Source organism: Mauremys reevesii, linkage group 5, assembly GCF_016161935.1.
Source record: "Mauremys reevesii isolate NIE-2019 linkage group 5, ASM1616193v1, whole genome shotgun sequence".
Taxonomy (NCBI): Eukaryota; Metazoa; Chordata; order Testudines; family Geoemydidae; genus Mauremys; species Mauremys reevesii.
Window position 1 is genome coordinate 136,407,473 of NC_052627.1, and position 21,114 is coordinate 136,428,586.

Sequence of the window (21,114 nt, forward strand, 5' to 3'; positions counted from 1 at the left end):
TATAGTCAGCAGCAGAACAAGCTGATTCCTGCTGCTGCTTGGGGACAACTGGAATAGCAGCGAGGTATTCATGGGAGGAGGGGTTGGCCTCCCCCCCACATACCAGGAGGCTGTGGTAGAGGGAGGTAAAAGAGGAAAGATCCTTATTTCCTGCAGCTAAAACGTGGGCGTGGAGCTTCACATCAGAGTCATCTACAAGCCAGAGGCTGATCAAAAGATGGAGTAACCAGTCAGGATCTAGGGTAGAAAGCCCTGCAGCAGGGGAGCTGGGCTTCTCAGCCCCCACAACCTTATGCTTTGGATCCACCTCTGTCCAGTGGGTCTAGTTCTCTAGCAAATAAATGACGGGTAGGTATTTCAGGGCTTGTTCTCCTACAGGAAATGTGGCTTCTTCCCCTCCTCCCACAAAGTAGCATGTGCCAAATGAGTATTGCAGAATTCCAGCTGCTGTGGGAAGCATGGGGTGGGGAGGGAGACTGTGTCAGTCTGCTGCCCAGAATCCAGACCTGAAGCCAGCTGTGATCCCCATTCAAACAGGAGAGAGCATTTCAGCATGGTTGTGGGCGGGGACAGGGGAGAGGGTGCTATGGAATGAGACCTCTTTTGTGTGTGGCCAGGAAAGTGCGTGGGGTGGAGTCAAATAAGACTCATCCCACTTTTCCTCTGTCTTGCAAGCTGGCACCTGCCAGAGTTGGAGCTACCCAAAACCCCAGGGAAGACTAAATATCTACAGACACATTGTAATTAATTTGTGGGGTTTGATTTTTAATAGTGTTCTACACTTAGAGGAATGTGAGATGTAGCAGGCTATCTTGCCTTGCTTTCCCCCTCCATTCACTGTAGGAACTTAGATAGATGTGTTTCGCCTCATGCCATTTTAGCACGTCTCATGACATTTGTAGTTATTAAAGCTCCAGCTTCTGGAGTCATGGAAATGTGTGTCTCAGCTTTCGTGTAAAAAGTTTCTAGCTCTCATGGTTATAGGAGACAGCTTAAAAACCTAACCTAGGTGCATCCCGACAGGCTGAGAAACCAGAAGGTAGAGGAAAAAAAACACCTATTTTAAAAAAAAAAAAAATCTCATGACTTTTAAGCTACTCCCAGAATTTCTGGGGGCTTGAGTTGTAATTTTTGCTGTTGGTTGGTTTTTTGTTCAGTGTGTGGGCTGGCGACGTTGGTTCTAGGGCCGGGACTGTAAATGGGCTCAGCACCGGTTGGCAACCATCCTGGATGTTTGAAATGAACACACCTATTCAGTCATGTAACCTCCCCCTTCCAGGAGGGGGAGAGGCCAGTACTGCCCCCATGGAATCCATTTCAGTAGGAAAGGCAAGAAGGTTAAGTTTGGGGTGTGTTTGCCCCCTTAAGGCTCGCCTTGCAGTGTTAGCCTGCGTCTATTGTACCTCCCGCATGGCGAACTGGTTAAGTAGGAATCGGATGTGGGGCAGCGTGGATGGGTTAACGCGAAGAGAATCCGAAACTTGAACTCCTGAGCGTTCCTGTGTTTAAACATTCAGGGAGCGTGTTTAGTTTTTACTTTCTACGTCGCATAAAGAGGATGGGGTGGGAAAGCCCAGGGCTGGGAATCTGAGAGCTGGCTTCCGTTCCAAGCCCTGTCGCTGACTCTGTGTGGCCCTAGGAGAGTCGCTAAGGTCAGGCCTATGCTACTGAGTTGTCAGCATAGCTGTGTCGGCCACAGGTGTAAAGCCACACTCCAGCCGGTGACACGCTAAGCTGGCAAACCCCCAGCGTACGTGCAGCTGTGCAGACTGAGCTTTGGTCAGAATAGCTGCTGCTGCTCAGGGAGGTGCGGTTACTGCGCTGGCAGAACTTCCCCTGCGGGCAGCATGCGCTGCATCGGCATGGGGTACTTTGATAGAAAGATGAAGCCTTAATTAAACGAATGTAAATGCTGATAGATCCCTAAGGATCTTCTGGGCACTGCACGTCCATCCGCCAGGAAAGGAGCGCATGCTGGGGTAATAAGACGAGTGTCAGGTGCTGTGCACCTGGTGGAAGCTCTCATCTTGTGGGATTGGACAACACAGAGTGTCTGCAATATGCTTGGCAGGTTTGCCACCCCGGTGGGCAAGACCCAGGCGCTACACACGTATCCCCTTTACAGCTCTGGGGTTGGGTCCTGCGAAGGTGTGGGAGTCCTGGCCTGTTGCTTCCTTCCCTTTGACGCTCCCTGTTTTCCCCTCCCCACAGAACCAGTAATGATGAATGGTTCCAACGTTGCCAATACGACGACGTCCAACGCTAAATCCAAAGACGAGCAGGTAGTGAACGGGCATGATGAGAAGGAGAACAACCCTTTCGCCGAGTACATGTGGATGGAGAACGAAGAGGATTTCAACAGACAGGTGAGGGGGGGCAGCTGGCTCCACATCTCTCTGCAGCCCTCACTCCCGAACCAAACTGCGCTGTTCCAACTGGGTGTGCAAACGGGCCAGGGGATGAGCAGAGGAGGGACAATCTGCTCCTGTTCTCCACACCCTCCCATCCCCCAATTACATCTGGCCACGGTGACAGAAAGGACATGCCCTTCCCCCAAACTTTGCTCTGAATTTTAGGCAAGGCCAGTTCCTGCCTGCCTAGTTTGGAAAAATCAGGCCTGAGTTGGGCATCCAGAAATGGATGTGCCCCAAATCACAGGTCACTTCCAACAGCATTGTCCGTAGGGAGCGGGGTTAATGACTTGAGCGGCAGATGCTTGCCAATAGGTGGACTCGATCTGGTCACAGTGTTTTGCTTAAAAGCTGTTTGCTCTGAATTTTAGCAGATGGCAACTGAGCAGAGGAAACCTTGGTAGGAGAGAGTTAATGGTCTGCAAAATACTTGATAAACGATGATCGAAACTTTGCGTGACTCTCCTGTCCCAGGAGAAGCTTGTGACTTAGCCGATGATGAGCTGGGAGCACTGCAGGGCTTGGTTTTTAGGCAGTCTCCCCATTCCCAACACACAGTCTTATCCCCTGGACTCGCATAGATTTTGTCCTGATGCCAAGCCTGTGCGATGTGGCAGGGGAAAGCTTGCCGGAGCTCTGCAGAGGGGAACAGCACACGCCTCTAGCTGGAGGAAACTTAGACTCTGCTTGAGCTGGGCGGGGAATGAGCTCATCCGCCACTGGCCGTTCCACTGGCTGAGCAAGCGCCTGCTATGGGCAGGAAACCTGCAACTTTCCTGCTGGAGCCAGCGGACAGAGGCCTGCTGCTTTCCTGAAGTTTCCCACTCGGTATCCTCAGTGTACCTGTGTGGTGGGGGAGGATGATGATGATGGGGAGTGATCCAGCTGAGGGCAGGAGCGACTGGACGGAGGCCTTGCTTCCCTCCCCTCCGCCATCTCCCCAAAAGGGGAACTTCCTCAGTCTTTAATGTTCTCAGCAGAAAATCTCCCATCTGGTAACGTTTAAGCTTGTTCCCATGGGAGCAAACCCCAGCCTCCAGCTCACAATAACCCTTCGGCGCAGAGCCGGAGTCTTGCCATGCCAAATTATGCAACAGTTGTTACTGAATTATGGCTCTGTTTTTTTTTTAAATTGCAACTAGACACAGCCGCCGCCCACGAGCAGCTGCACGGGTGGGACTGTGTTAGACTAATTAGAGAGAGTGTTTGCAAAGTACTGAGCTGCTGGAAGCCCCATGGAAGTGCTCATAAGCAATGTTAAATTGAGTCCAGTTTGCCTTTTTTCCCTGAAGGGAGCGTACTACAAATGGAGGCAGATGGGGGTGCTAAGGGGCTATAGATAGGAGTGATGGGGTGAAAGCTGGGGATCTGTTTGACTGGGGAATGGGGTCCCATTGCTTGGGACTCTTCAGTGAGATTGCAAAAGGAAACCAGTCTGCGCCTTCCTGCTTTGCCAGCCGCAGCTCTTAGACTAGACAGACTTTGAATCTGGAGCTATCCCAGTGATGTGAGCCGGCCGGGAGGTGCGTGTGTGGGGTTATAGCAGCCAGGCCATATAACTTGTATTGCAGAAGCACCTACGGGCACAGGGCAGGACCAGGACTTGCAGAGCTGCCAGGGGCTGCCCATTCTAGATGGGACCATCTGTGTTACAGCCTTGCCAGTGGCGAGGTCCGGCTCCTGCCCCTGGGAGTGTGTGTTCCAGACTGCAGGGCTCGACGCACCCGTGGGGAGCAGAAAACGTTCCCGGGGGCACGAGAAGCTCAGCCAGCTTTTTCGGGACAGTCTGAGGTTTCACTGAACGGTTTCTAGTCCTGATGGTTGTTGGGGGGAGCCCCCCTGGCGGACAGCACTGGATTGGGGCACAGACTCAGGTGGGAACCCACCTCCCATGTCGTCTGAGGCAGAGGTAACTCTGAGCCCATCGCTGTGCTCATGCCACTGCAGTGAGGGGAATTAGCCTGAGGTGGGCTGGGCCCTGCTTCCCACTGTTAGTCTTATCCCTTCAAAAGGCTGTTAAGAGACCCTCCCCTTCCCTGCCCCCACAAATCCCTGTGGGGGTTGGGGGCCCAGGCAGCGATGGGACAGATCTGACTTGTGGCCAGCCCCAGCTGGGTGACTTGTCCCTAGAATCGGGGTTGAATCCTTCCCAGATTCACTTTCTCCCTCTTCCCTGCCAGTTTTCTGGAGTGTGTGTTTGTTCCGTGCGGTGCTAGCCAAGCGGAGAAGGGTCTGGGTGTCTTCATAAGCTCCAGGCTCCTTGCCACGCTCCTCCTTCGTTGATTCCAGCAGTGGGCCTTTTCCCATGGAAGGAAGGATCCTGACCCAGAGAGCCTGCACATCCCAGGAGGCAGTGGGCTCTGGCTGTAATGGAGAAAACGCAGGTTTGATACCGGAGGAAGCTAGAAGAAGCAGTGAAGGGAGTCGGGGGAATCGTAATTCTTGTGGGAAGGTGCAAAGGAGATTTTAAGAGCCCCCCAAATAAGGCACATTTTCACCACTGGAACTACTTCCCAAGGCCTATGGTGGATTCTCCATCGCTGGCAACCTTTAAATCAAGATTGGATGATTTTCTAAAAGATCTGCTCCAGTTCATACAGGAATGAATTCAAGGAAGTCCTGTGGCCTGTGTCATGCAGGAGGGCAGACAAGGATTAACAGCGATCCCCTTAGAATCTGTGAGTCTCTGAGCTCAGACTGTCACGGCCAGATAGTAAAATTGTCTGAGCCTTGTCTTCACGCCTGGCTTAGCAAGACATCTGCTGGATTGTGCTAGTGTGGCTGCTCCCTTCCACATCTGGGCATCGTCAGCACCATTGCTGGTTTCCTTGTGATACACCTCAGCTCTACATGCAGGCACCTGCAACGATGCCCACGCGTGCCCAGCTCCGTTGCTTACAGCAAGGTGAAGTTCTGTACTCCATGAGTGTGGTGGTTCTCTCACCATGCAGCCAACCCCTCTGCGTAGCTTGGGAGAAAGCGCTGGCGTCTACATGACCAACTTGGCAATGTCGGTTCGACGGCCTCCGCTGCATCATTCCAGTGTCCACAGCAAAAATGCAAAGCCCTGAATGAATCTGTGAGGTTGTTGGCAGTGCCGTTTGCTCAGGCTATGGGGCCTATGCTCAGGCTGGGTTAAGGCAGGGTTCTACCTACCGTGGCCGGTTTGAGACCCAGTACTGTGCAGTCATCTGCACATTCTCAGTAGGTTGGGATCCAGAGCGGGGCTTGAAGTGCAGGGAAGGCTCTGAACACCTGCATGAAGCAACCGGCAGACATGGGGCGGCAGTTACACTGATCTGTATTTAAATGACGGGAAAGAGGAAGCAAGAAGGCTGCTCTAGGAATAAAACTGCACAAGGTGGGATGTCCTGGAGTAGTCGGCTCGTTTGGGAGCGGGGAGTTTGGCAATCAAGGAACCTCAGTTTCTCCTCAAGGTACTATGCAGTCTCAAGGACCTGAAGAGAGCCCACACCGTCCTCTTTCGCAGCCTCCGTGCAGTCCAGTTGTTGAACCAGCTGATTTGAGGGGCTAATCTGGATCTGATTATATCCATCAGACAGCTGCAGCAGCAGGCGCCAGTCCTGTGCACGCTGGGGGAGCTCTGTGGCAGTCAGTCCCTGCTGAAATAAGTCTAAGTTAACATTTGTCAGACAATTTGCAATAAACTCCTTGCAGAATACAGCAATATAAGGATGGCCAGACCCTGTTAGACCAGGACCCCCCTAGTCCAGTATCCTGACTCCGGGGTCCTGTACCACTAAATGTTGCAGAGGAAGCTGCTAGAAACCCTGAGGCGACAGCTGGGGAATGGCCAGCCCCCAGGGGAGGTGTCCCAGTATTGGCTTAGAAGGCTAATGTGGAGACTTGTTTTTAGCCTGCATTGCTGCTGTAGAATAACCTGAAGATCAGAGAAGTCTGTGATCAGCTGTTAGCGTGGATGGGCCCTGTCCTGTTGGGGAAACTTATCTCAGTCCTGAGCTGAGAGGAGGAGCTGGTCTGTAAGATTTCAGGCAGGATCACATATTTAAATGTGGTGGTGGTTTTGTTTTCTGTTTTGCTCCAGGCTGGGCTTGGTGCTGTCTCCTGACAGATGCTTCCAACGCCGGCCTCTGGCTTGCAGTCTCACAAGGGCTTGCTAAACACCATTGCAACTGCAGGCTCAAGGAATGGCTCTTTCCTGACACAGCAGACCCTGCTCCCCTGTGGCTTGGAGTGAGTCAGGGTTTCTACTGGGGCAGAGGGGATAGCGCCTCCCCCACCTTTATAATCTTTTCCAAGCCTCTGTTGGATGGGGAATAGTCTGAGGGTTTTTAAGAAGAACTTTGTAACGTAATTGGCCATGTGGCTGTGGAGTAGCTCGAGTGTGCCTGGAGCCCAGCTAAAAACCCTGTGGCATGTTTGCTTCCCTGGTGTTGTATGTTTGCTTCCCCAATGAATTGCCTGCTTGGTGCAATAGGTCATAAGTAGAGCCCTACCGAATTCACGGCTGTGAAAAACGCATCATGGACCGTGAAATCTGGCTATTGTGGAGGTGTGGTAATGCCACCCTTACTTCTGTGCTGCCTTTGGAGCTGGGCAGCCGGAGAGCGGTGGCTGCTGGCCAGGAACCCAGCTCTGAAGGCAGTGCTGCCACCAGCAGCAGCACAGAAGTGAGGGTGGCATGGTATGGGGGGGTATCATCACTTTTTGGGGAGGGGCAGGGCCGGTCTTGTGAGTGATGTGGCTGACTGCCCGGGGCAGAGGGGTGCTATGTTACCCATGTACACACAGCCAGCCCAAGGCCCCTATGACCCCTGAGCGCTGGGGAGGAGAAGGGCTGGGGGCCCCGACCCTGTGCCAGGCTCTAGCTGCTAGTCCTGGCTGGGCTGCGGAGGGATGGGATTTCCTCTTCCCCCTGCATGGGCCGCTCCCGGGGCTGGGTCAGACCCACCTCCAGCAGTGGTGCAGATGTAAGGGCGGCCTCTGCACTGCTGCTGGCGGTTCTGCCTTCAGAGCTGGGTTTCCAGCCAGCAGCTGCCCAACTCTGAAGGCAGCGCTGCCGCCAGCCACAGTGCAGAAGTGAGGGTGGCAACACTGCAACCCCCCAACGCTAGCCATGTGACCCCCTCACAACTCCTTTGTGGGTCGGGACCCCCACAGTTACAAAACTGTGAAATTTCAGATTTTTTTTTTAAAATCCTATAATTGTGAAATTTACAAATATGGACCATGAATTTAGTAGGGCCGTCAGTATAAGTGACTCGCATACAAAGAGGAGGAAAGGTAGCCATGTGTTTAAGGCATGGGACTAAGAGCTGGGAACAGAACACACAATATCCCAGCTCTTTCACCAGTGTCCTATGTGATCATGGGCAGGATGCTTTCTCTTGCTGTGGCTCAGTTTATCCATCTGTGAAATGGGCTGTTGGGCGTTTTAACGCATTGCTTATGCCCTGATGTGGTTTTTGGCTTTGGTAGCACAGTGCCTGCCCTAAGGGCTTAGTCAGATAAGATGAGATGCGCTGGGAGGCGGAAGGAAGGTGGCACTTCCGATGCCTTGTTTTGTTATCTCCTGGGATTCAGCGTTGTGATGGAGAAGGACTCTGGCTGATGGGGGGGAGGGGGGGGTTAGGCCTTGTGGGCCATGTGGCAGCAGCAAGTCTTTAAGAGGGATTTGATTTGGGGTGGGGGGCAGGAGTACAGGGACCACGAGGCCTTTGCACGTTTGGGTGGACAGCAGGAGAAGATGCAAGCTGGGGTGGTGGAGCAGAGGAGAGAGATTCGTTGTTAGTTCCGTTGCTCGCTTGCTGTGTGCCTGCTGTAGTGTGGACTGTGCACTGAGCGTGGGGGCCTGCTACCCAAGGCTGAGAGCTTCCTAAGGAGGCTCTAGCCTGCTGTCCTTGGATCCCTTGGGGAGGGCGGGGGGGCTGCTCAGGGAGAAGAGGGGTTTAAAAAGCCAGCTCCTAAGCAACGAGAGGAGCTAGCAAAACTCCCCTGTTTGCGAGGGAGTTTGGGGGGTGGGTGTGTGCAAGAGGCACCTAACAAACATTCTGTAAACTTAGACTGATAACACCCCCCATCCCTAATGAACAAAAAAAAATCCTGCAAGAGTGAAAAGAACACGGGCAGAAGTCCAGCAGCAGAGCAGGGGTGGGGGAGGACATCCAGTTTACTGCACTGAATGCAGCATACACGATTACCTGCCTTGTGGGCAGGTGGCAAACGTGTGCATTCAGTGCAGGTAGCTCATGGCCTTCAGAGACCAACTAGGGGCTCTGGAGACCGGAGTGGCTGAACTGGAGGAGTGAAGGGAGACACAGAGGTGCAAAGAGGAGACTTTCAGGGACATGGCAGAGCGGCCCCATCCCCACTCTGACAACTGCTGGGCTGTTGAGAAGGACGAGAGTCTTAGAAGGAGAACATCAAACTGGAATGGAAGAAAACAATCTCATAGTTGGGACCTTCCTTCCAAATGGTATTGTGGTGTCCTTGCATTGAAGATATCCCTCCAGAGGATATCTGGGAAGAGACAGGTAATAGTCATGGGGCTTTGGCTATTAGAAACAGAGATAGCTGGGTTTGTGATGGCCAGGAGAACCACATGGTGAATTGCCTGCTGGGTGTGAAGGTTGCAGGTCTCTTAAGACATCTAAACATACTTGTGTGCAGTGCTGGGGAGGAACAGCTTGTCATGGCCAAGACTATAACAGGATTCCAAAAAGAACTAGATAAATTCATGGAGGACAGGTCCATCGATGGTTATTAGCCAGGATGGGCAGGGATGGTGTCCCCAGCCTCTGTTTGCAGAAGCTGGGAATGGACGACGGGATGGATCACTTGATTCCCTGTTCTGTTCATTCCCTCTGGGGCACCTGGCACTGGCCACTGTTGGAAGACAGGACACTGGGCTAGATGGGCCTTTGGTCTGACCCAGTAGGGCCATTCTTATGTTCTTATGGTACACATAGGTATCACACAGGAAGGATGGGTTCCACCTAAACCAAAACGGAACCAGGTTGCTGGCATGTAAAATTAAAAAGGTTGTTGAGGTTTTTAAACTAAGGGCAGGGGGAAAGCCAACAGGTGTGGAGGAGCACAGTTTGGACATAGTCTTCCTTTTGGGGGCGTGGGGCAGAACTTATTAAGGGGGATTCTATCCTCCGTCTTTACCAGGATGTAGAGAAGTTGATAAGGTAGGAGCCGAAGAAAAAACAGTGAGACCAGAAAAGAGTCCCATTCACACTTATCCCATCAAGGCAGACAACTAAGTATTGACAAATGTAGAAGTGCTTGTATACAAATGCAATAAGACTAAATACTAAGACAGGTGAATCTGAGTGCCTGGTGTTAAATGAGGATATTGATATAACGAGCATCACAGAAACTTGGTGGAACAGTGGTAATCAATGGGACATGGTCATACCACGGTACAAAATATATCGGCATGACAGAGTAGGTCGTGCTGGTGGGGGAGTGGCACTGTATGTGAAAGAAAACAGAGGCAAATATCGTAAAAATCTTAAATCAAACTGTACCATGGAATCTCTATGGATAGACATTCCATTCTTAAACAATAGGGGCATAGCAGTAGGGATATACTGCCGACTCCCTGACCAGGAGTGGGGGTGATTAGAGAGGCTGCAAAAACCCAATATGATCTGGAAAAAGAGGTGAACAGTGAACTGGCAAAATGTGCTGATGTTACAAAATTACTTAAGATTGTTAAGTCCAAAGCTGACAGTGAAGAGTAGCAACGGGATCTTGCAAAACTGGATGACTGGGCAACAAAATGGCAGATGAAATTCAGTGGTGATAAATGTAAAGTAACGCACATTGGAAAACAGAATCCCAACTGTACCTATACCATGATGGGGTCTAAACTGGCTGTTACCACTCAGAAAAGCTCTTGGATTTATTGTGGCTAGTTCTCTGAAAACATCCAGTCAGTGTTTCAATCCTTCTACCTCCTGATTTTGAATATCTTCAGTTACATTTTTTTTGTCCTCGATTCCCTCTATGGCAGGTGGATCTCTGCTCTCGACCTCCAGTGAACCTCCGCCATCTGGCTGTGTTGGAGAGCTTGAGCCCGGGTGGAGGAGTTCTGCCCTCGCTCAGTGGGAGTAGCCTGCCCCCATGTGTCGGCACAAGCACACTGCTGGGTGGGGTTTAACTAGTGATTACAGACACTTGGATGGCAAACTCCGTCTCCAAGAGTCTCACTTCTTATTCCCTGCACGCAGAGTGTGAATGTTTGTCCGAGCTGCCTTGTGACGTGTCGCCAAAAGCGACAGGCTGAGCTACTTCTGCGGTGGGTTTTGTCACTTCTGTGCAAAGCTGCTGTTCCACCGAACCCTGGAGCTGAGCTGCTATAGATAGAAAGGGGCCTGAGAGCTAGTGCACCCCCCACCCATAGCGCCCCCTTGTGTTGGGGTGCGATGCTGCAAGAGGCACTGCTCTCCGGCGCCTCATGCTGACTGCTTGCCTCTCGCCGGGTCGGCCAGGTGTCGGCCGTCCAGGTCCCTTCCAGAGTAACAGAAAGGTCCAAGTGACAATCCTAACAAATCCAAGGAGCTGTTTTTCCTCTGCCCCTCATGGGCCAAACTAATAGCCACTTCTGCAGCCGGATCGCCCATGCTGGCTGCCTCCCGCAGGGTCTCTGGCAGTTTGCCCCGGGGTCGCCCTGCTCCCTCTTAAGAGCCCTGTTTCAGGACTTCCCCCCCCATAGGAGTCTACTCAACTCCCCCTGGGTTTCTTCTCGCAGACCTCTCCTTCCTTTCCCTTCCCAGGAGCCGGTTTCCCGCTCTAGGACTCTGGGCTGGAGGCCAACGCCCTCTCTCCCCCCAGAGCCTGATGACAGGAGTCGTGCCACTCTCCCCATCCTGGGTGGCCCTGGCAGTCCTGGGAAAGCCCCTGGCAGGCCGGGCCGGTTTGTTTACCTGCCGCATCTGCAGGTTTGGCCGATCGCGGCTCCCACTGGCTGCAGTTCGCTGCTCCAGGCCAATGGGGGCTGCGGGAAGTGGCAGCCAGTACGTCCCTCAGCCCGTGCCGCTTTCTCCCAGCTCCCATTGGTCTGGAGCGGCGAACCGCAGCCAGTGGGAGCCACGATCGTCCGAACCTGCAGACACGGCAGGTAAACAAACCGCCCCGGCCCGCCAGGGGCTTTCCCTGCACAAGCGGCGGCCCTAGTTTGAGAACCACTGCACTAGAGCACACTGCCTCCCAGCGTCCTACGGTAATTGTCCAGATCGCTCCCTGCAGTGCTGGCACTCCAGTGTTGTAATGCTGTCGTGTGTTAATAACAGGCCGATGCAGCATGAAGCAAACAAGCAATTGAAGGCAGGGCTGTAGAATCCTATTGCCGTCTCAGGGCTAATGCCTTGCAAATGTTTGGGATTCCTGCTTTGAGCCCCATCCACATTTCATCTCAGCCTCCACTGTCACGGTCTCGAATGCCCAATGCGATGCATGCTATGAGCAGGCTCTGCTGGAACATGTACGCCGTAGTCATGGCCGGGAGTGATGTGCTGGCATGTTCAGGTGTGTGGTGTACATGGACCCAGTGCTCCCGTCTGCACTGACTGCTGCGTGCCGTTCACCGTCCCTCTGACGCCGTGTGCACCCTGAGAGCCATGTTACGCATGGCTTTGCCTAGCTACCTTGGAGTCTGTTTCTGGCTCTGCCACCTACCTGGGCCAGTCATTTAGGCCCAGGGTTTCAGGCCAGCTACTTAGCACCTTTGAAAATTAAATTTGGGGGCTTAAGAACCTGCATTCAGCATGGCCAGATCTTAGCCCAGGATTAAACTGTGGCTCTGGCATGGTAAAAGCATGTCTCAGCGTGGCATGGCTTTACCACAGCTGTGTTCCTAAAGTGTCCATCCCACAGCTTTTCTACAGGGCAAGGGGAGATGTACTTTCATTCATAGATTGCAAGGCCAGAAAGGACCATTGTGATCATCTAGTCTGACCGCTGGAAGCATGTACTGTGCTGTGTGCACTCAGGCAGGCGGCTTGTGACCCTTGGCCCTGATGGGTCTTTCCCCTTTCTGGCCAGGTGGAGGAGGAGCTGCAGGAGCAGGACTTCCTTGACCGCTGTTTCCAGGAGATGCTGGATGAAGAGGACCAGGACTGGTTTATTCCATCACGCGACCTGCCCCAGGGCATCGGGCAGCTGCAGCAGCAGCTGAATGGCCTCTCGGTGGGCGACAGTTGCAGTTCAGAGGATATTTTGGTAAAGATCTGGGAGAAGGCTGTGTACGATGTTAGATGGCTTATTCCTTCACCCTCCCACTTCCCTGGTCCTTCTCATGTGACCAGAGATCCATATCCTAACATAGGGCATTGGTCCCTGGGGATTGCTCCACCCTGTCTCAGGGTGGGGAGCACCAGTGAGGGCAGAGCACCTCTGGCTGGTGGGGTTTACTCGGCCCTTGTGTCATCCCCACTAGCATTGGTGGGATTCGCATGCACTGCATGGTGAGGATAGACCCCCTCAGTGTTGATGAATCTCATTTCCTTCCATGATGATCCCACAGGCCAGGAGTAACCATCCCAGCTCGGTATATCCCAGGGGTTACATTCTGCAGGGCTTCCTCCTGGGTCTGCGGGAGGCTGGTTGTCATAGGAATGAGTCATGCCCGTCACTGGGGTAACCCCAGGCATCTGAGATGATCTGATCTGGAAAACACTGCTGACCGTGGGGCCTTGCAGCAGGCCTGTGGGTGTTATCCCTCAGCACAGACGAGGGGTGGGGGGATGCTCTGCATCAGTTCCCATTACATGGCATCTTGAGTAGCCAGATCTCCAGGTAGAGAGGAGATGGAGAGGAATGCACGGTGAGAGGAATGATCCATCTCCCTTTTCTCCATTTCAGAGCAAAAGCAACTTGAACCCCGACGCCAAGGAGTTTGTTCCTGGAGTGAAGTACTGAACCTTCAGGCAAACGGACTGTGTCCCTGGCTTTTGGAGTGGGAGCGGGGGGTGGGAAAGGATCCGGGCGAGAGTTGAACTCGGCACTGTGAATGGAGTCGCCGCGATGCAGGGAAATCTTGCTCTATAAGCTTCTCGGGTACCTTTTTATTTTTCCTTTATAGCATCTCTTGTTTGGGCAGGCAGCTTTCTGGGACTTGCGGCCCTGCGGGCTTATCTCGCGACTGCTACTCCATCGACGGCCAAGTCCAGGTGTGTGCTTCGAACCAGCTAACAGAGGCCATTTTTGAAAGCAGGTTCCCTGCTCTCCTTCCCATCCACAGCGGGCCAGGAAGTGCTGTGGGGCTTGGGGAAGGATCTGGATTGGGTGCACTTCCGATTTCCGTTCAGCAGGGATTTTAGAAAAGCTGAAGCGTAATGAGGCTGCGACTCGAAATCCTTCCAGCCTGCTGGATTTCCCAGCTCTCCTCCGGAAACACGACGAACGCCCTTCCTCTGCATGCACCGACCACTAGACTGGGTAACTCTCTGCAGATTGAGAGGAGCCCGGCCTGCGTTTCTTGTTGGTGGAAGTTCTCAAGCCAGGGAGATCAGATCAGCAAGAGGCCAAGTGACCACCGGGGAAATGGCTCCTTCTACAGAATGTCCATTCGCCTTGGCTATTTGTTTCTGGCTCTTGAGCTTATTCAGCACTGCAGGCTGCCCCTCTGAAACCTCCAGCATCTGCCATTTACAAATCACTAGGCAAAGTGACCCACCTTTTGGCTTAAACAAAAAACAAACCCAAAGGGAACTAAATGCTTCCACTCCCTGGCATGCTACGGAGAGCTGTGTTCCAGCTCCCACGGCAAACCCTTCTTAGAGAGAACGATCCAGCCACGTCTGGTGCGCTCCTTATGGGCCCCATCTTGCAAGGTGCTGTGCTCCCCTTGGAAGAAGACGCTCAGCAGCTTGTGAGATTAGGCCCTGGCTCTTTGGAGTGTGGTCTGTCTGCTCCCTGGGCATTCACGAGTGTCTCATGAGAATGCTGCCATTGGGGCTGCTGGTCATCACCTTCCCCGGGCAGGGAGGGGCCTGGCTTGATGTCCTGACTTGTGCCTCACAATGTGCCTCTTGCCGTGTGAGATGCTTTGTGGGTCTGGAGGCAAATTTGGCTTCTGATAACGAATGCTTTGAGCTGATGAGAATTGTTGGCAAACAAATCAGAGCCCCCAGGAGACCTGTGGGAACCAGCTGGGAGCAGGAGACGCTGCCCATGTTGTCAACCAGTGTTTTTTGAATGGTCCCATGGTTTGGGATTTAACCCTTATGGGCTTGTCTCAGCAGTGGCACGGTCCCCATTGAACTTAGGCCTCCAGGTATTTAGAGATAAAAGCATCTTGGGTTGCAGGAGTTGAAGTCACTTCTGAAGCCCTCTGAGCCATGGTTACACTGGTCTGAGAAACACAGGAACTTCCTGTACCAGGAAGGGATTTCCATCCTCAGACTAGTCCAGGGGAGTGGGAAGAGCAGGTCCCCTGGGCGCTGTCAGATGGACTTGCTGGGGCGGTACAGGAGGCTGGGGAACCTTCAGCGGAAAGGTGAGGGAGTGGCTTTTAGGAGGCATTGCCCTGGGGCGGCCAGAGGGCCTGCAGGATCGAGCTCTCTATAGAAGCAGATACCAGGAATTCTAACAAGAGCTGGTAAACCGCAGGCCCAGCTCCATTTGGAACACACGCTCACAGCTTCCCTCTCCTCTGTGCCAAGCCAAGCCATCTCTCCTTGCAGCAGGAGGCCCCGCGGGATGCAGGCTTGAGCTTCCCCAAAGCAGAGCCCCAGCCTCTTTGGGTTTTAAACCATCTGCCGGGAGGTTGGTGGCTTCCTCCTTCTGGAAACCAAGCTCAGCAACCTCTGCGCCAGGTGGAACCAGCGTCTCTCAGTGAGGTTGCCTAGGCCGACACTTGCTTTTTTTTTTTCTCTACATCTGGCCTTGGTGAAGTAGACTGGGATTCTCTGCTCTGTCCATGTACAACACAAGCCACAAACTCCCATCTTCAGTGTGTCACCAGGTTTTTAATCTCCCCTCCTTGCTGCAGCTTTTTATATCGTCCCTTCAAACTTTTTCAGTAGGCTGGCAATGGGGATTCTGGAGTCCTTTCAGATCTCGCCTGGGCTGGTAGGATGGAAATTAATTACATGAGAGGGCTGCTTACTGGCCTGTGTGAAATGAGTGAGGTTCTCAGGCCAGTTCCCACTGGCCTGGCAAACCCCATCGCGCCAGCTGGCTCCAGTGTTGGCAAGCTGAAAAGAAGGATCCATGGAGCATGACTTCCCCTTGGGGCATAGTCAAAGCACACGGCATTATTGCTCTCTGTATGGGACCTGCTTTGAGATTAAACTGAGAAATCCAGTCTCCGTGGCTGTCGGGCTGACGCCTTCAACCAGCACTAAACTCCCTTGCAAACTTCACCCAGGGTCAGAAGTGGCTCAGACTGGAGTCTGACTGAAGTCTGCAGGTACCTATACAAATATTGCTACACAATGGCAGGGTTGGGCCTGATTGTGTTATGTTCTCCTGTTCTTGGGTACAACCGTTGCCTTCAGTGCCTACTTTCTGTTGCCCCCTCTAAAAGGGGTTTTTCCATTATCTGGAGCCAGAGCGCACGCCTTGCTACGTATCTAGCGATGGATGGACTATGGCACAGGAACAGCCCAGTCTGCTGGGTCAGTGTGGATTCCACTGCCATGAGAGATTAATGCCCACATGACTGTGCAGGAGTGGTAAGGGTGGGCATACAGGTCAAACTTCTTTTGTATCACTGGTTGAGTTCTCAATTCCCCCCTGCCACCCTGCTCTGGCTTCTTTCTGACTTTTTTGAAAACACTTTCTGATGACGTGCTGTACATTTTTAAGATAATGCATTATTAAAAATAAACCTTTTGGAGTTGTGCAGAGTAGTGCATGGATCTCTCTAATGGCTGGGCAAGCTCCTTATCCATGGGCACCTCCCACAGACATCAAGATCTCCCCCTCCCCCCCCTCCTAGTATGCCCCATGTCAACTTGTTCTTTCACAAGTCCTCATTCTGCAAAAGAGACACGTAATTCAGTGTTGATAAATGCAAAGTGATGCACATTGGAAAATATAATCCCAACTATATGTATAAAATGACGGGTCTAAATTAGCTGATACCACTCAAGGAAGCGATCTTGGAGTCATTGTGGAGAGTTCTCTGAAAACATCCACGCAATGTGCAGCAGCAGTCAAAAAAGCAAACAGAATGTTGGGAATCATTAAGAAAGGGAGAGATAAGACAGAAAATATCATATTACCTCTCTATAAATCCATGGTACGCCTACACCTTGAATACTGTGTGCAGATGTCACCATCTCAAAAAAGATATATTGGAAAAGGTTCAGAAAAGGGATTAGGGGTATGGAACGGCTGCTGTCTGAGGAGAGATTAATAAGACTGGCACCTTTCAGCTTGGAAAAGTGATATCTAAGGGGGGATATGATAGAGGTCTATAAAATCATGACTAGTGTGGAGAAAGTAAATAAGGAAGTGTTATTGACTCCTCATAACACAGGAACTAGGGGTCACCAAATTAAATTAATAGGCAGCAGGTTTAAATCTGTAAATCCAGACATGGAGGCAGTGAGGTTAATTCTCTGCAGGCCTGTTGCAATCAAGGCCGGGCCATTGGGCAGGGAAAGTGAGTGGCTGCAGGAACTTGTTGGGATTTCCTGGTTATCATAGCTGCGCCTCCTGAGCCACATCTCCTGCACCCAGGGGTGGATGCACTGGCCATGTTTTAAACACTGATCCTTGCTCTCTGAGAGGGCATAATGACAATCACATGGGTGTTAGCTAGAGCAGGCTCAAGCAGGAAGTCTGAATAGGAAGTTGTGCCTCCCAGTCCTGTGTCCCTAACAGAAACGGACCCTGGGCAGGTCTAGATTTTAAAGGTGATCTGCAAAGGGAAGAAAATGGGTTTTCTTTGCCATACAGGGAAGTTTTATATAAAAAGGGGGCAAAAAACACATTTAGAAACTCTGTGTTTGTGTCTTGAGGCAGCTAGCTGATGTCCCCACGACCACATGAGTCCTGATCTACTGTAAGGGGAAGTGATCATTTCTTAGGTCTTGGGGTTGTTGGGGACACATTTAGCTCAAATACAGTACAGCCAATTGAGAGAAGAAAGCGGTTGCACCTCTCATATAAGAACTGGAAAAGCTTCAACTCTGCTGCCAGTTCACTGTCCAAGGAAGATGAATGAGACTTGGTTTACCTGATGCTTCTAAAGTTCAAACAAAAACCAAACAAAAAGACCCACTTGCCCTGTTTTCTTCCATTTGCAAAAGGGGGGTGGGGTTGGGGGGCAGAGGAAACTGCTGAATAAACAGCAGCGCCAAGCCGGGCTCCCGGAGGAAGCATTGTCCGTTCCATGGCCAGTGCCTATAGCTGTGACGCCAGATCAAAGTGGTGTTTAAATAAGCAGTTGTCTTCAGGTTGTGGTGTTAGAGGAGGTTGCTCCACTGTCTTATTCTGTGGGAAAGAGGAAATACGGGGGAAACGTTTTCCTAAAATTGGAAAGAAACATAAGCACCTTTTTCTGATCTTTGCTTTTGAAGTAAATGGCAGCTCTGGTAGTGTCAATAAAGAGGCAGTGACCTATTTCAGGGCTGGGTGTGTGTGTGTGTGGGGGGCGGGTTTCCTGCTGTGATCGGATGGGGAATTGGGGAAGGAAAGGGAAGATTCATAGATTCCAGGGCCAGAAGGATCCATTGTGAGCATCCAAGCTGGCCTCCTGCATAGCACAGGCCAGAGAACTGCCCCACAATAATCCCTGGAGTCAAACTTAAGAAAAAAATTCCATTTTGATTTAAAAATCGCCAGTGATGGAGAATCTACCGCAACCCTTTCGATTGTTGCAATGATTAATTACTCTTGCCTTTAAAAATGTATGCCTTATTTCCAGTCTGTCTAGCTTCAACATCCAGCCATTGGATCGTGTTAGACCTTCCTCTGCTAGATTAAAGAGCCAATTGTCAAATATTTGTTCCCTGCGTAGGCACTTATAGATGGTAAGCATCACCCCTTAACCTTCTATTTGTAAAGCTAAACTGACTGAGCTCCTTGAGTCTATCACTATGAGGCAGGTTTTCTAATCTTTTAGTCATTCTTGTGGCTCTTCTCTGAGCCCTCCCCAATTTATCAACCTCCTTCTTTAATTGTGGACACCAGAACCAGACACAGTGTTCCAGCCGTGGTTGCACCAATGCCAAATACAGAGGTAAAATAACCTCTCTACTACCCAAGATTCAAGTTTGTATATCCAAGGATTAGCCCTTTGAGCATCACACTGGGAACTTGCTCATTATTCACCATGACTCCAAATTTTTTTCAGAGTCACTGCTTCCCAGGAGAGAGTCCCCCATCATGTAACAATGGCTGCATTCTTTGGTTGTAGATGAATACATCTGCATTTAGCTGTATTAAAACATATTGTTTGCTTGTGCCCAGCTTCCCAAGCGATCCGGATCGTTCTGAAGCAGGGCCCTGTCCTCTTCATTAGGCACCACTCTCCCACTTTTTGTCATCTGCAATCTTTATCAGTGATGATTTTGTTTCCTTCCAGGTCATTGATAACATTTAATAGAGTAGGGCTAAGAAGCGATACCTGTGGGACCCCATTAGAAATACACCCATTCAATGATGATTCTCTGTTACAATTACATTTTGAGACCTATTAATTAGCCAGTTTTTAATCCATTTCATGTGTGCTGTGTTCATTTTATATTCTAGTTTTTAAATGAAAGTGTTGGGTAGTACCAAGTCAGATGCCTTGCAGAATTCTATATTCCTTAACACTGTTACCTTTATCAACCAAACTTGTAATCTCAATACGGAAAGATATCAAGTTAGTTTGACAGGATCTGTTTTCCATAAACTCCTGTTGATTGGCATTAATTAGATCACCCTCCTTTAATTGTTTATCAACAGAGTCCCATATCAACGGCTCCATTATCTTGGCCAGGATCAGTGTCAGACAGACAGGTCTCTTATTACCCAGATCATTCCATTTACCCTTTTTAAACATTGGCACAGCATTAGCTTTCTGTCAGTCTTGTGGAACTTCTTTAATGTTTTAAAACTTACTGAAAATCAGCTTTAAAGGTCCACTGAACTCCTCAGCCAGCTCTTTTAAAATGCTTGGATGCAAGTTATCTGGACCTGCTGATTTAAAAATAACATTAGCAGCTGCTATTTAATATTCCCCTGAGATGCTCATGGAATGGAAAGAGTTACTATATGATGCATCTGTTTTCACAAATACAGAATAGATATTTATTTGACACTTCTGCCTTTTGGGCATTATTATTGATAATTCTACCATTTCCATCTTGTAGTAGACCAAAACCCGTGTTAGGATTCATTTTCCTCCTAAAATATTTAAAAAAACTCCTTATTGTCCTTAACTCTGCTGGCCACAGATTTTTCCTTGTGACCCTTTGCTTCCCCTATCAATTTTCTGCAGTTCCTAGCTTCTGATTTATATTCATTACTACCAACTTCCATTTTGTATTTATTTTTTTATAGTTGCCTTTACTTTCCCTCTAAACTAGATCATTTTTTTAACCAATAAGGCCACATCTCTCAATTTTGTGGCTTTTTAGTAAAGTGTTCTTAAACATTCTCCATTATCACTCTCACTTTTTTCCTGAGGTATTTTAGCTCATAATTGTTTTCAGCTTTGTGAAATTGGCCCCTTTCAAGCATTGAGTATATAGTACTGATCTGGACTTTATTCTGCTTTCAAATTATAAATGTGATGAAGTCATGAACACTTGTACCTAAATTACCATTATTTCTTCTAGGTCTGGGCTCAGTTCATCTTTATTCCTCGAGATGAGATTGAATATAGAACTCCCCTGTGTTGGATGCAACACTTGCTGTGTTAGGAAATTGTTTAGAAATCCCAAGGATGTTTTAGGACCAGGCTATTTCACTCAAACTGAAGTCCCCCGTGATCACGCAGCTTTTCCCTCTACACATTGCAGACAGGTGTGTAAGGAGATAGTCAGCCTGTTCCCTAGTGCAATTTGGTGTCTCTAGCAGATACCATCTAATCCCCCAGCTTGTGCTTTTCCTGTTAGGGCGTTGCCCCCTAAGCATTCAAGATCGTTTTCTTCCAAGTTGTCAGGGACTCGGAAAGAGGTAAGACACAGAGCGTCCCTCCCCCTGCCCTTTTGCCCACTCAATCCTAGACTGGTTCGAACCATTGATTTTAACATTCCAATCATGGGAATCATCCCACCAGGTTTCAGTGATGCCAACTTTATGCTAATAAATGAGCAATTCCACTTCCTGTTTGTTACCCAGGCTGTGGTAGGTTGGGGCAGTTGCTAAAACTTTTTTTCCTGAATTAAGTCAGTTGGTACCATATTTGCAAAGGTTAGCCTAGCCCTTCCCACACTGGCTCCAGGCTGTAAGTGTTGGCCATTGACCTGGGGTAGAAAACCTTGTCATAAAAAGGACTCAATGCTTGAGAAGCTATTGTCAGAGTGAAGCATGGCTCTGGGCTGCTCAAAGGCTAGATTTCATTCCTAGCTGGGGCCAGAACTGGAGAGAGAACCCAGGCGTCCTGCGGCCTAACCAGCCCTTGTTCCAACCATTTAACTGACCTCCTGCTCCCTGTACTCCATGGGCCTGGGCTGATCAGCAAGCGATTCCCCATAAGAAGGTTCAGCAAAAACTCAAGTTGGCTGAAATACGTTAGAGGAAGGGGGTTGAGTTTTCAGCAAGTAAA

At 50.4% G+C, this 21,114-nt stretch overlaps 1 protein-coding gene across 3 annotated transcripts in view; it reads left to right on the plus strand.

Moving 5' to 3' along the window:
- Positions 1 to 16,255, plus strand: part of PAIP2B (poly(A) binding protein interacting protein 2B) — a 41,463-nt gene extending 25,208 nt beyond the window's left edge. For 2 of the 3 annotated variants that reach the window (XM_039541821.1, XM_039541820.1), the window contains exons 2-4: positions 2,212 to 2,366; positions 12,447 to 12,623; positions 13,266 to 16,255. In XM_039541821.1, coding sequence (XP_039397755.1) covers positions 2,220 to 2,366; positions 12,447 to 12,623; positions 13,266 to 13,322 — 381 coding nt within the window. In that variant the 5' untranslated portion in view covers positions 2,212 to 2,219 and the 3' untranslated portion in view covers positions 13,323 to 16,255. The remainder of the gene's footprint in view (positions 1 to 2,211; positions 2,367 to 12,446; positions 12,624 to 13,265) is intronic. The other variant, XM_039541822.1, reaches the window with a different exon arrangement.
- Positions 16,256 to 21,114: the final 4,859 nt, after the last annotated feature.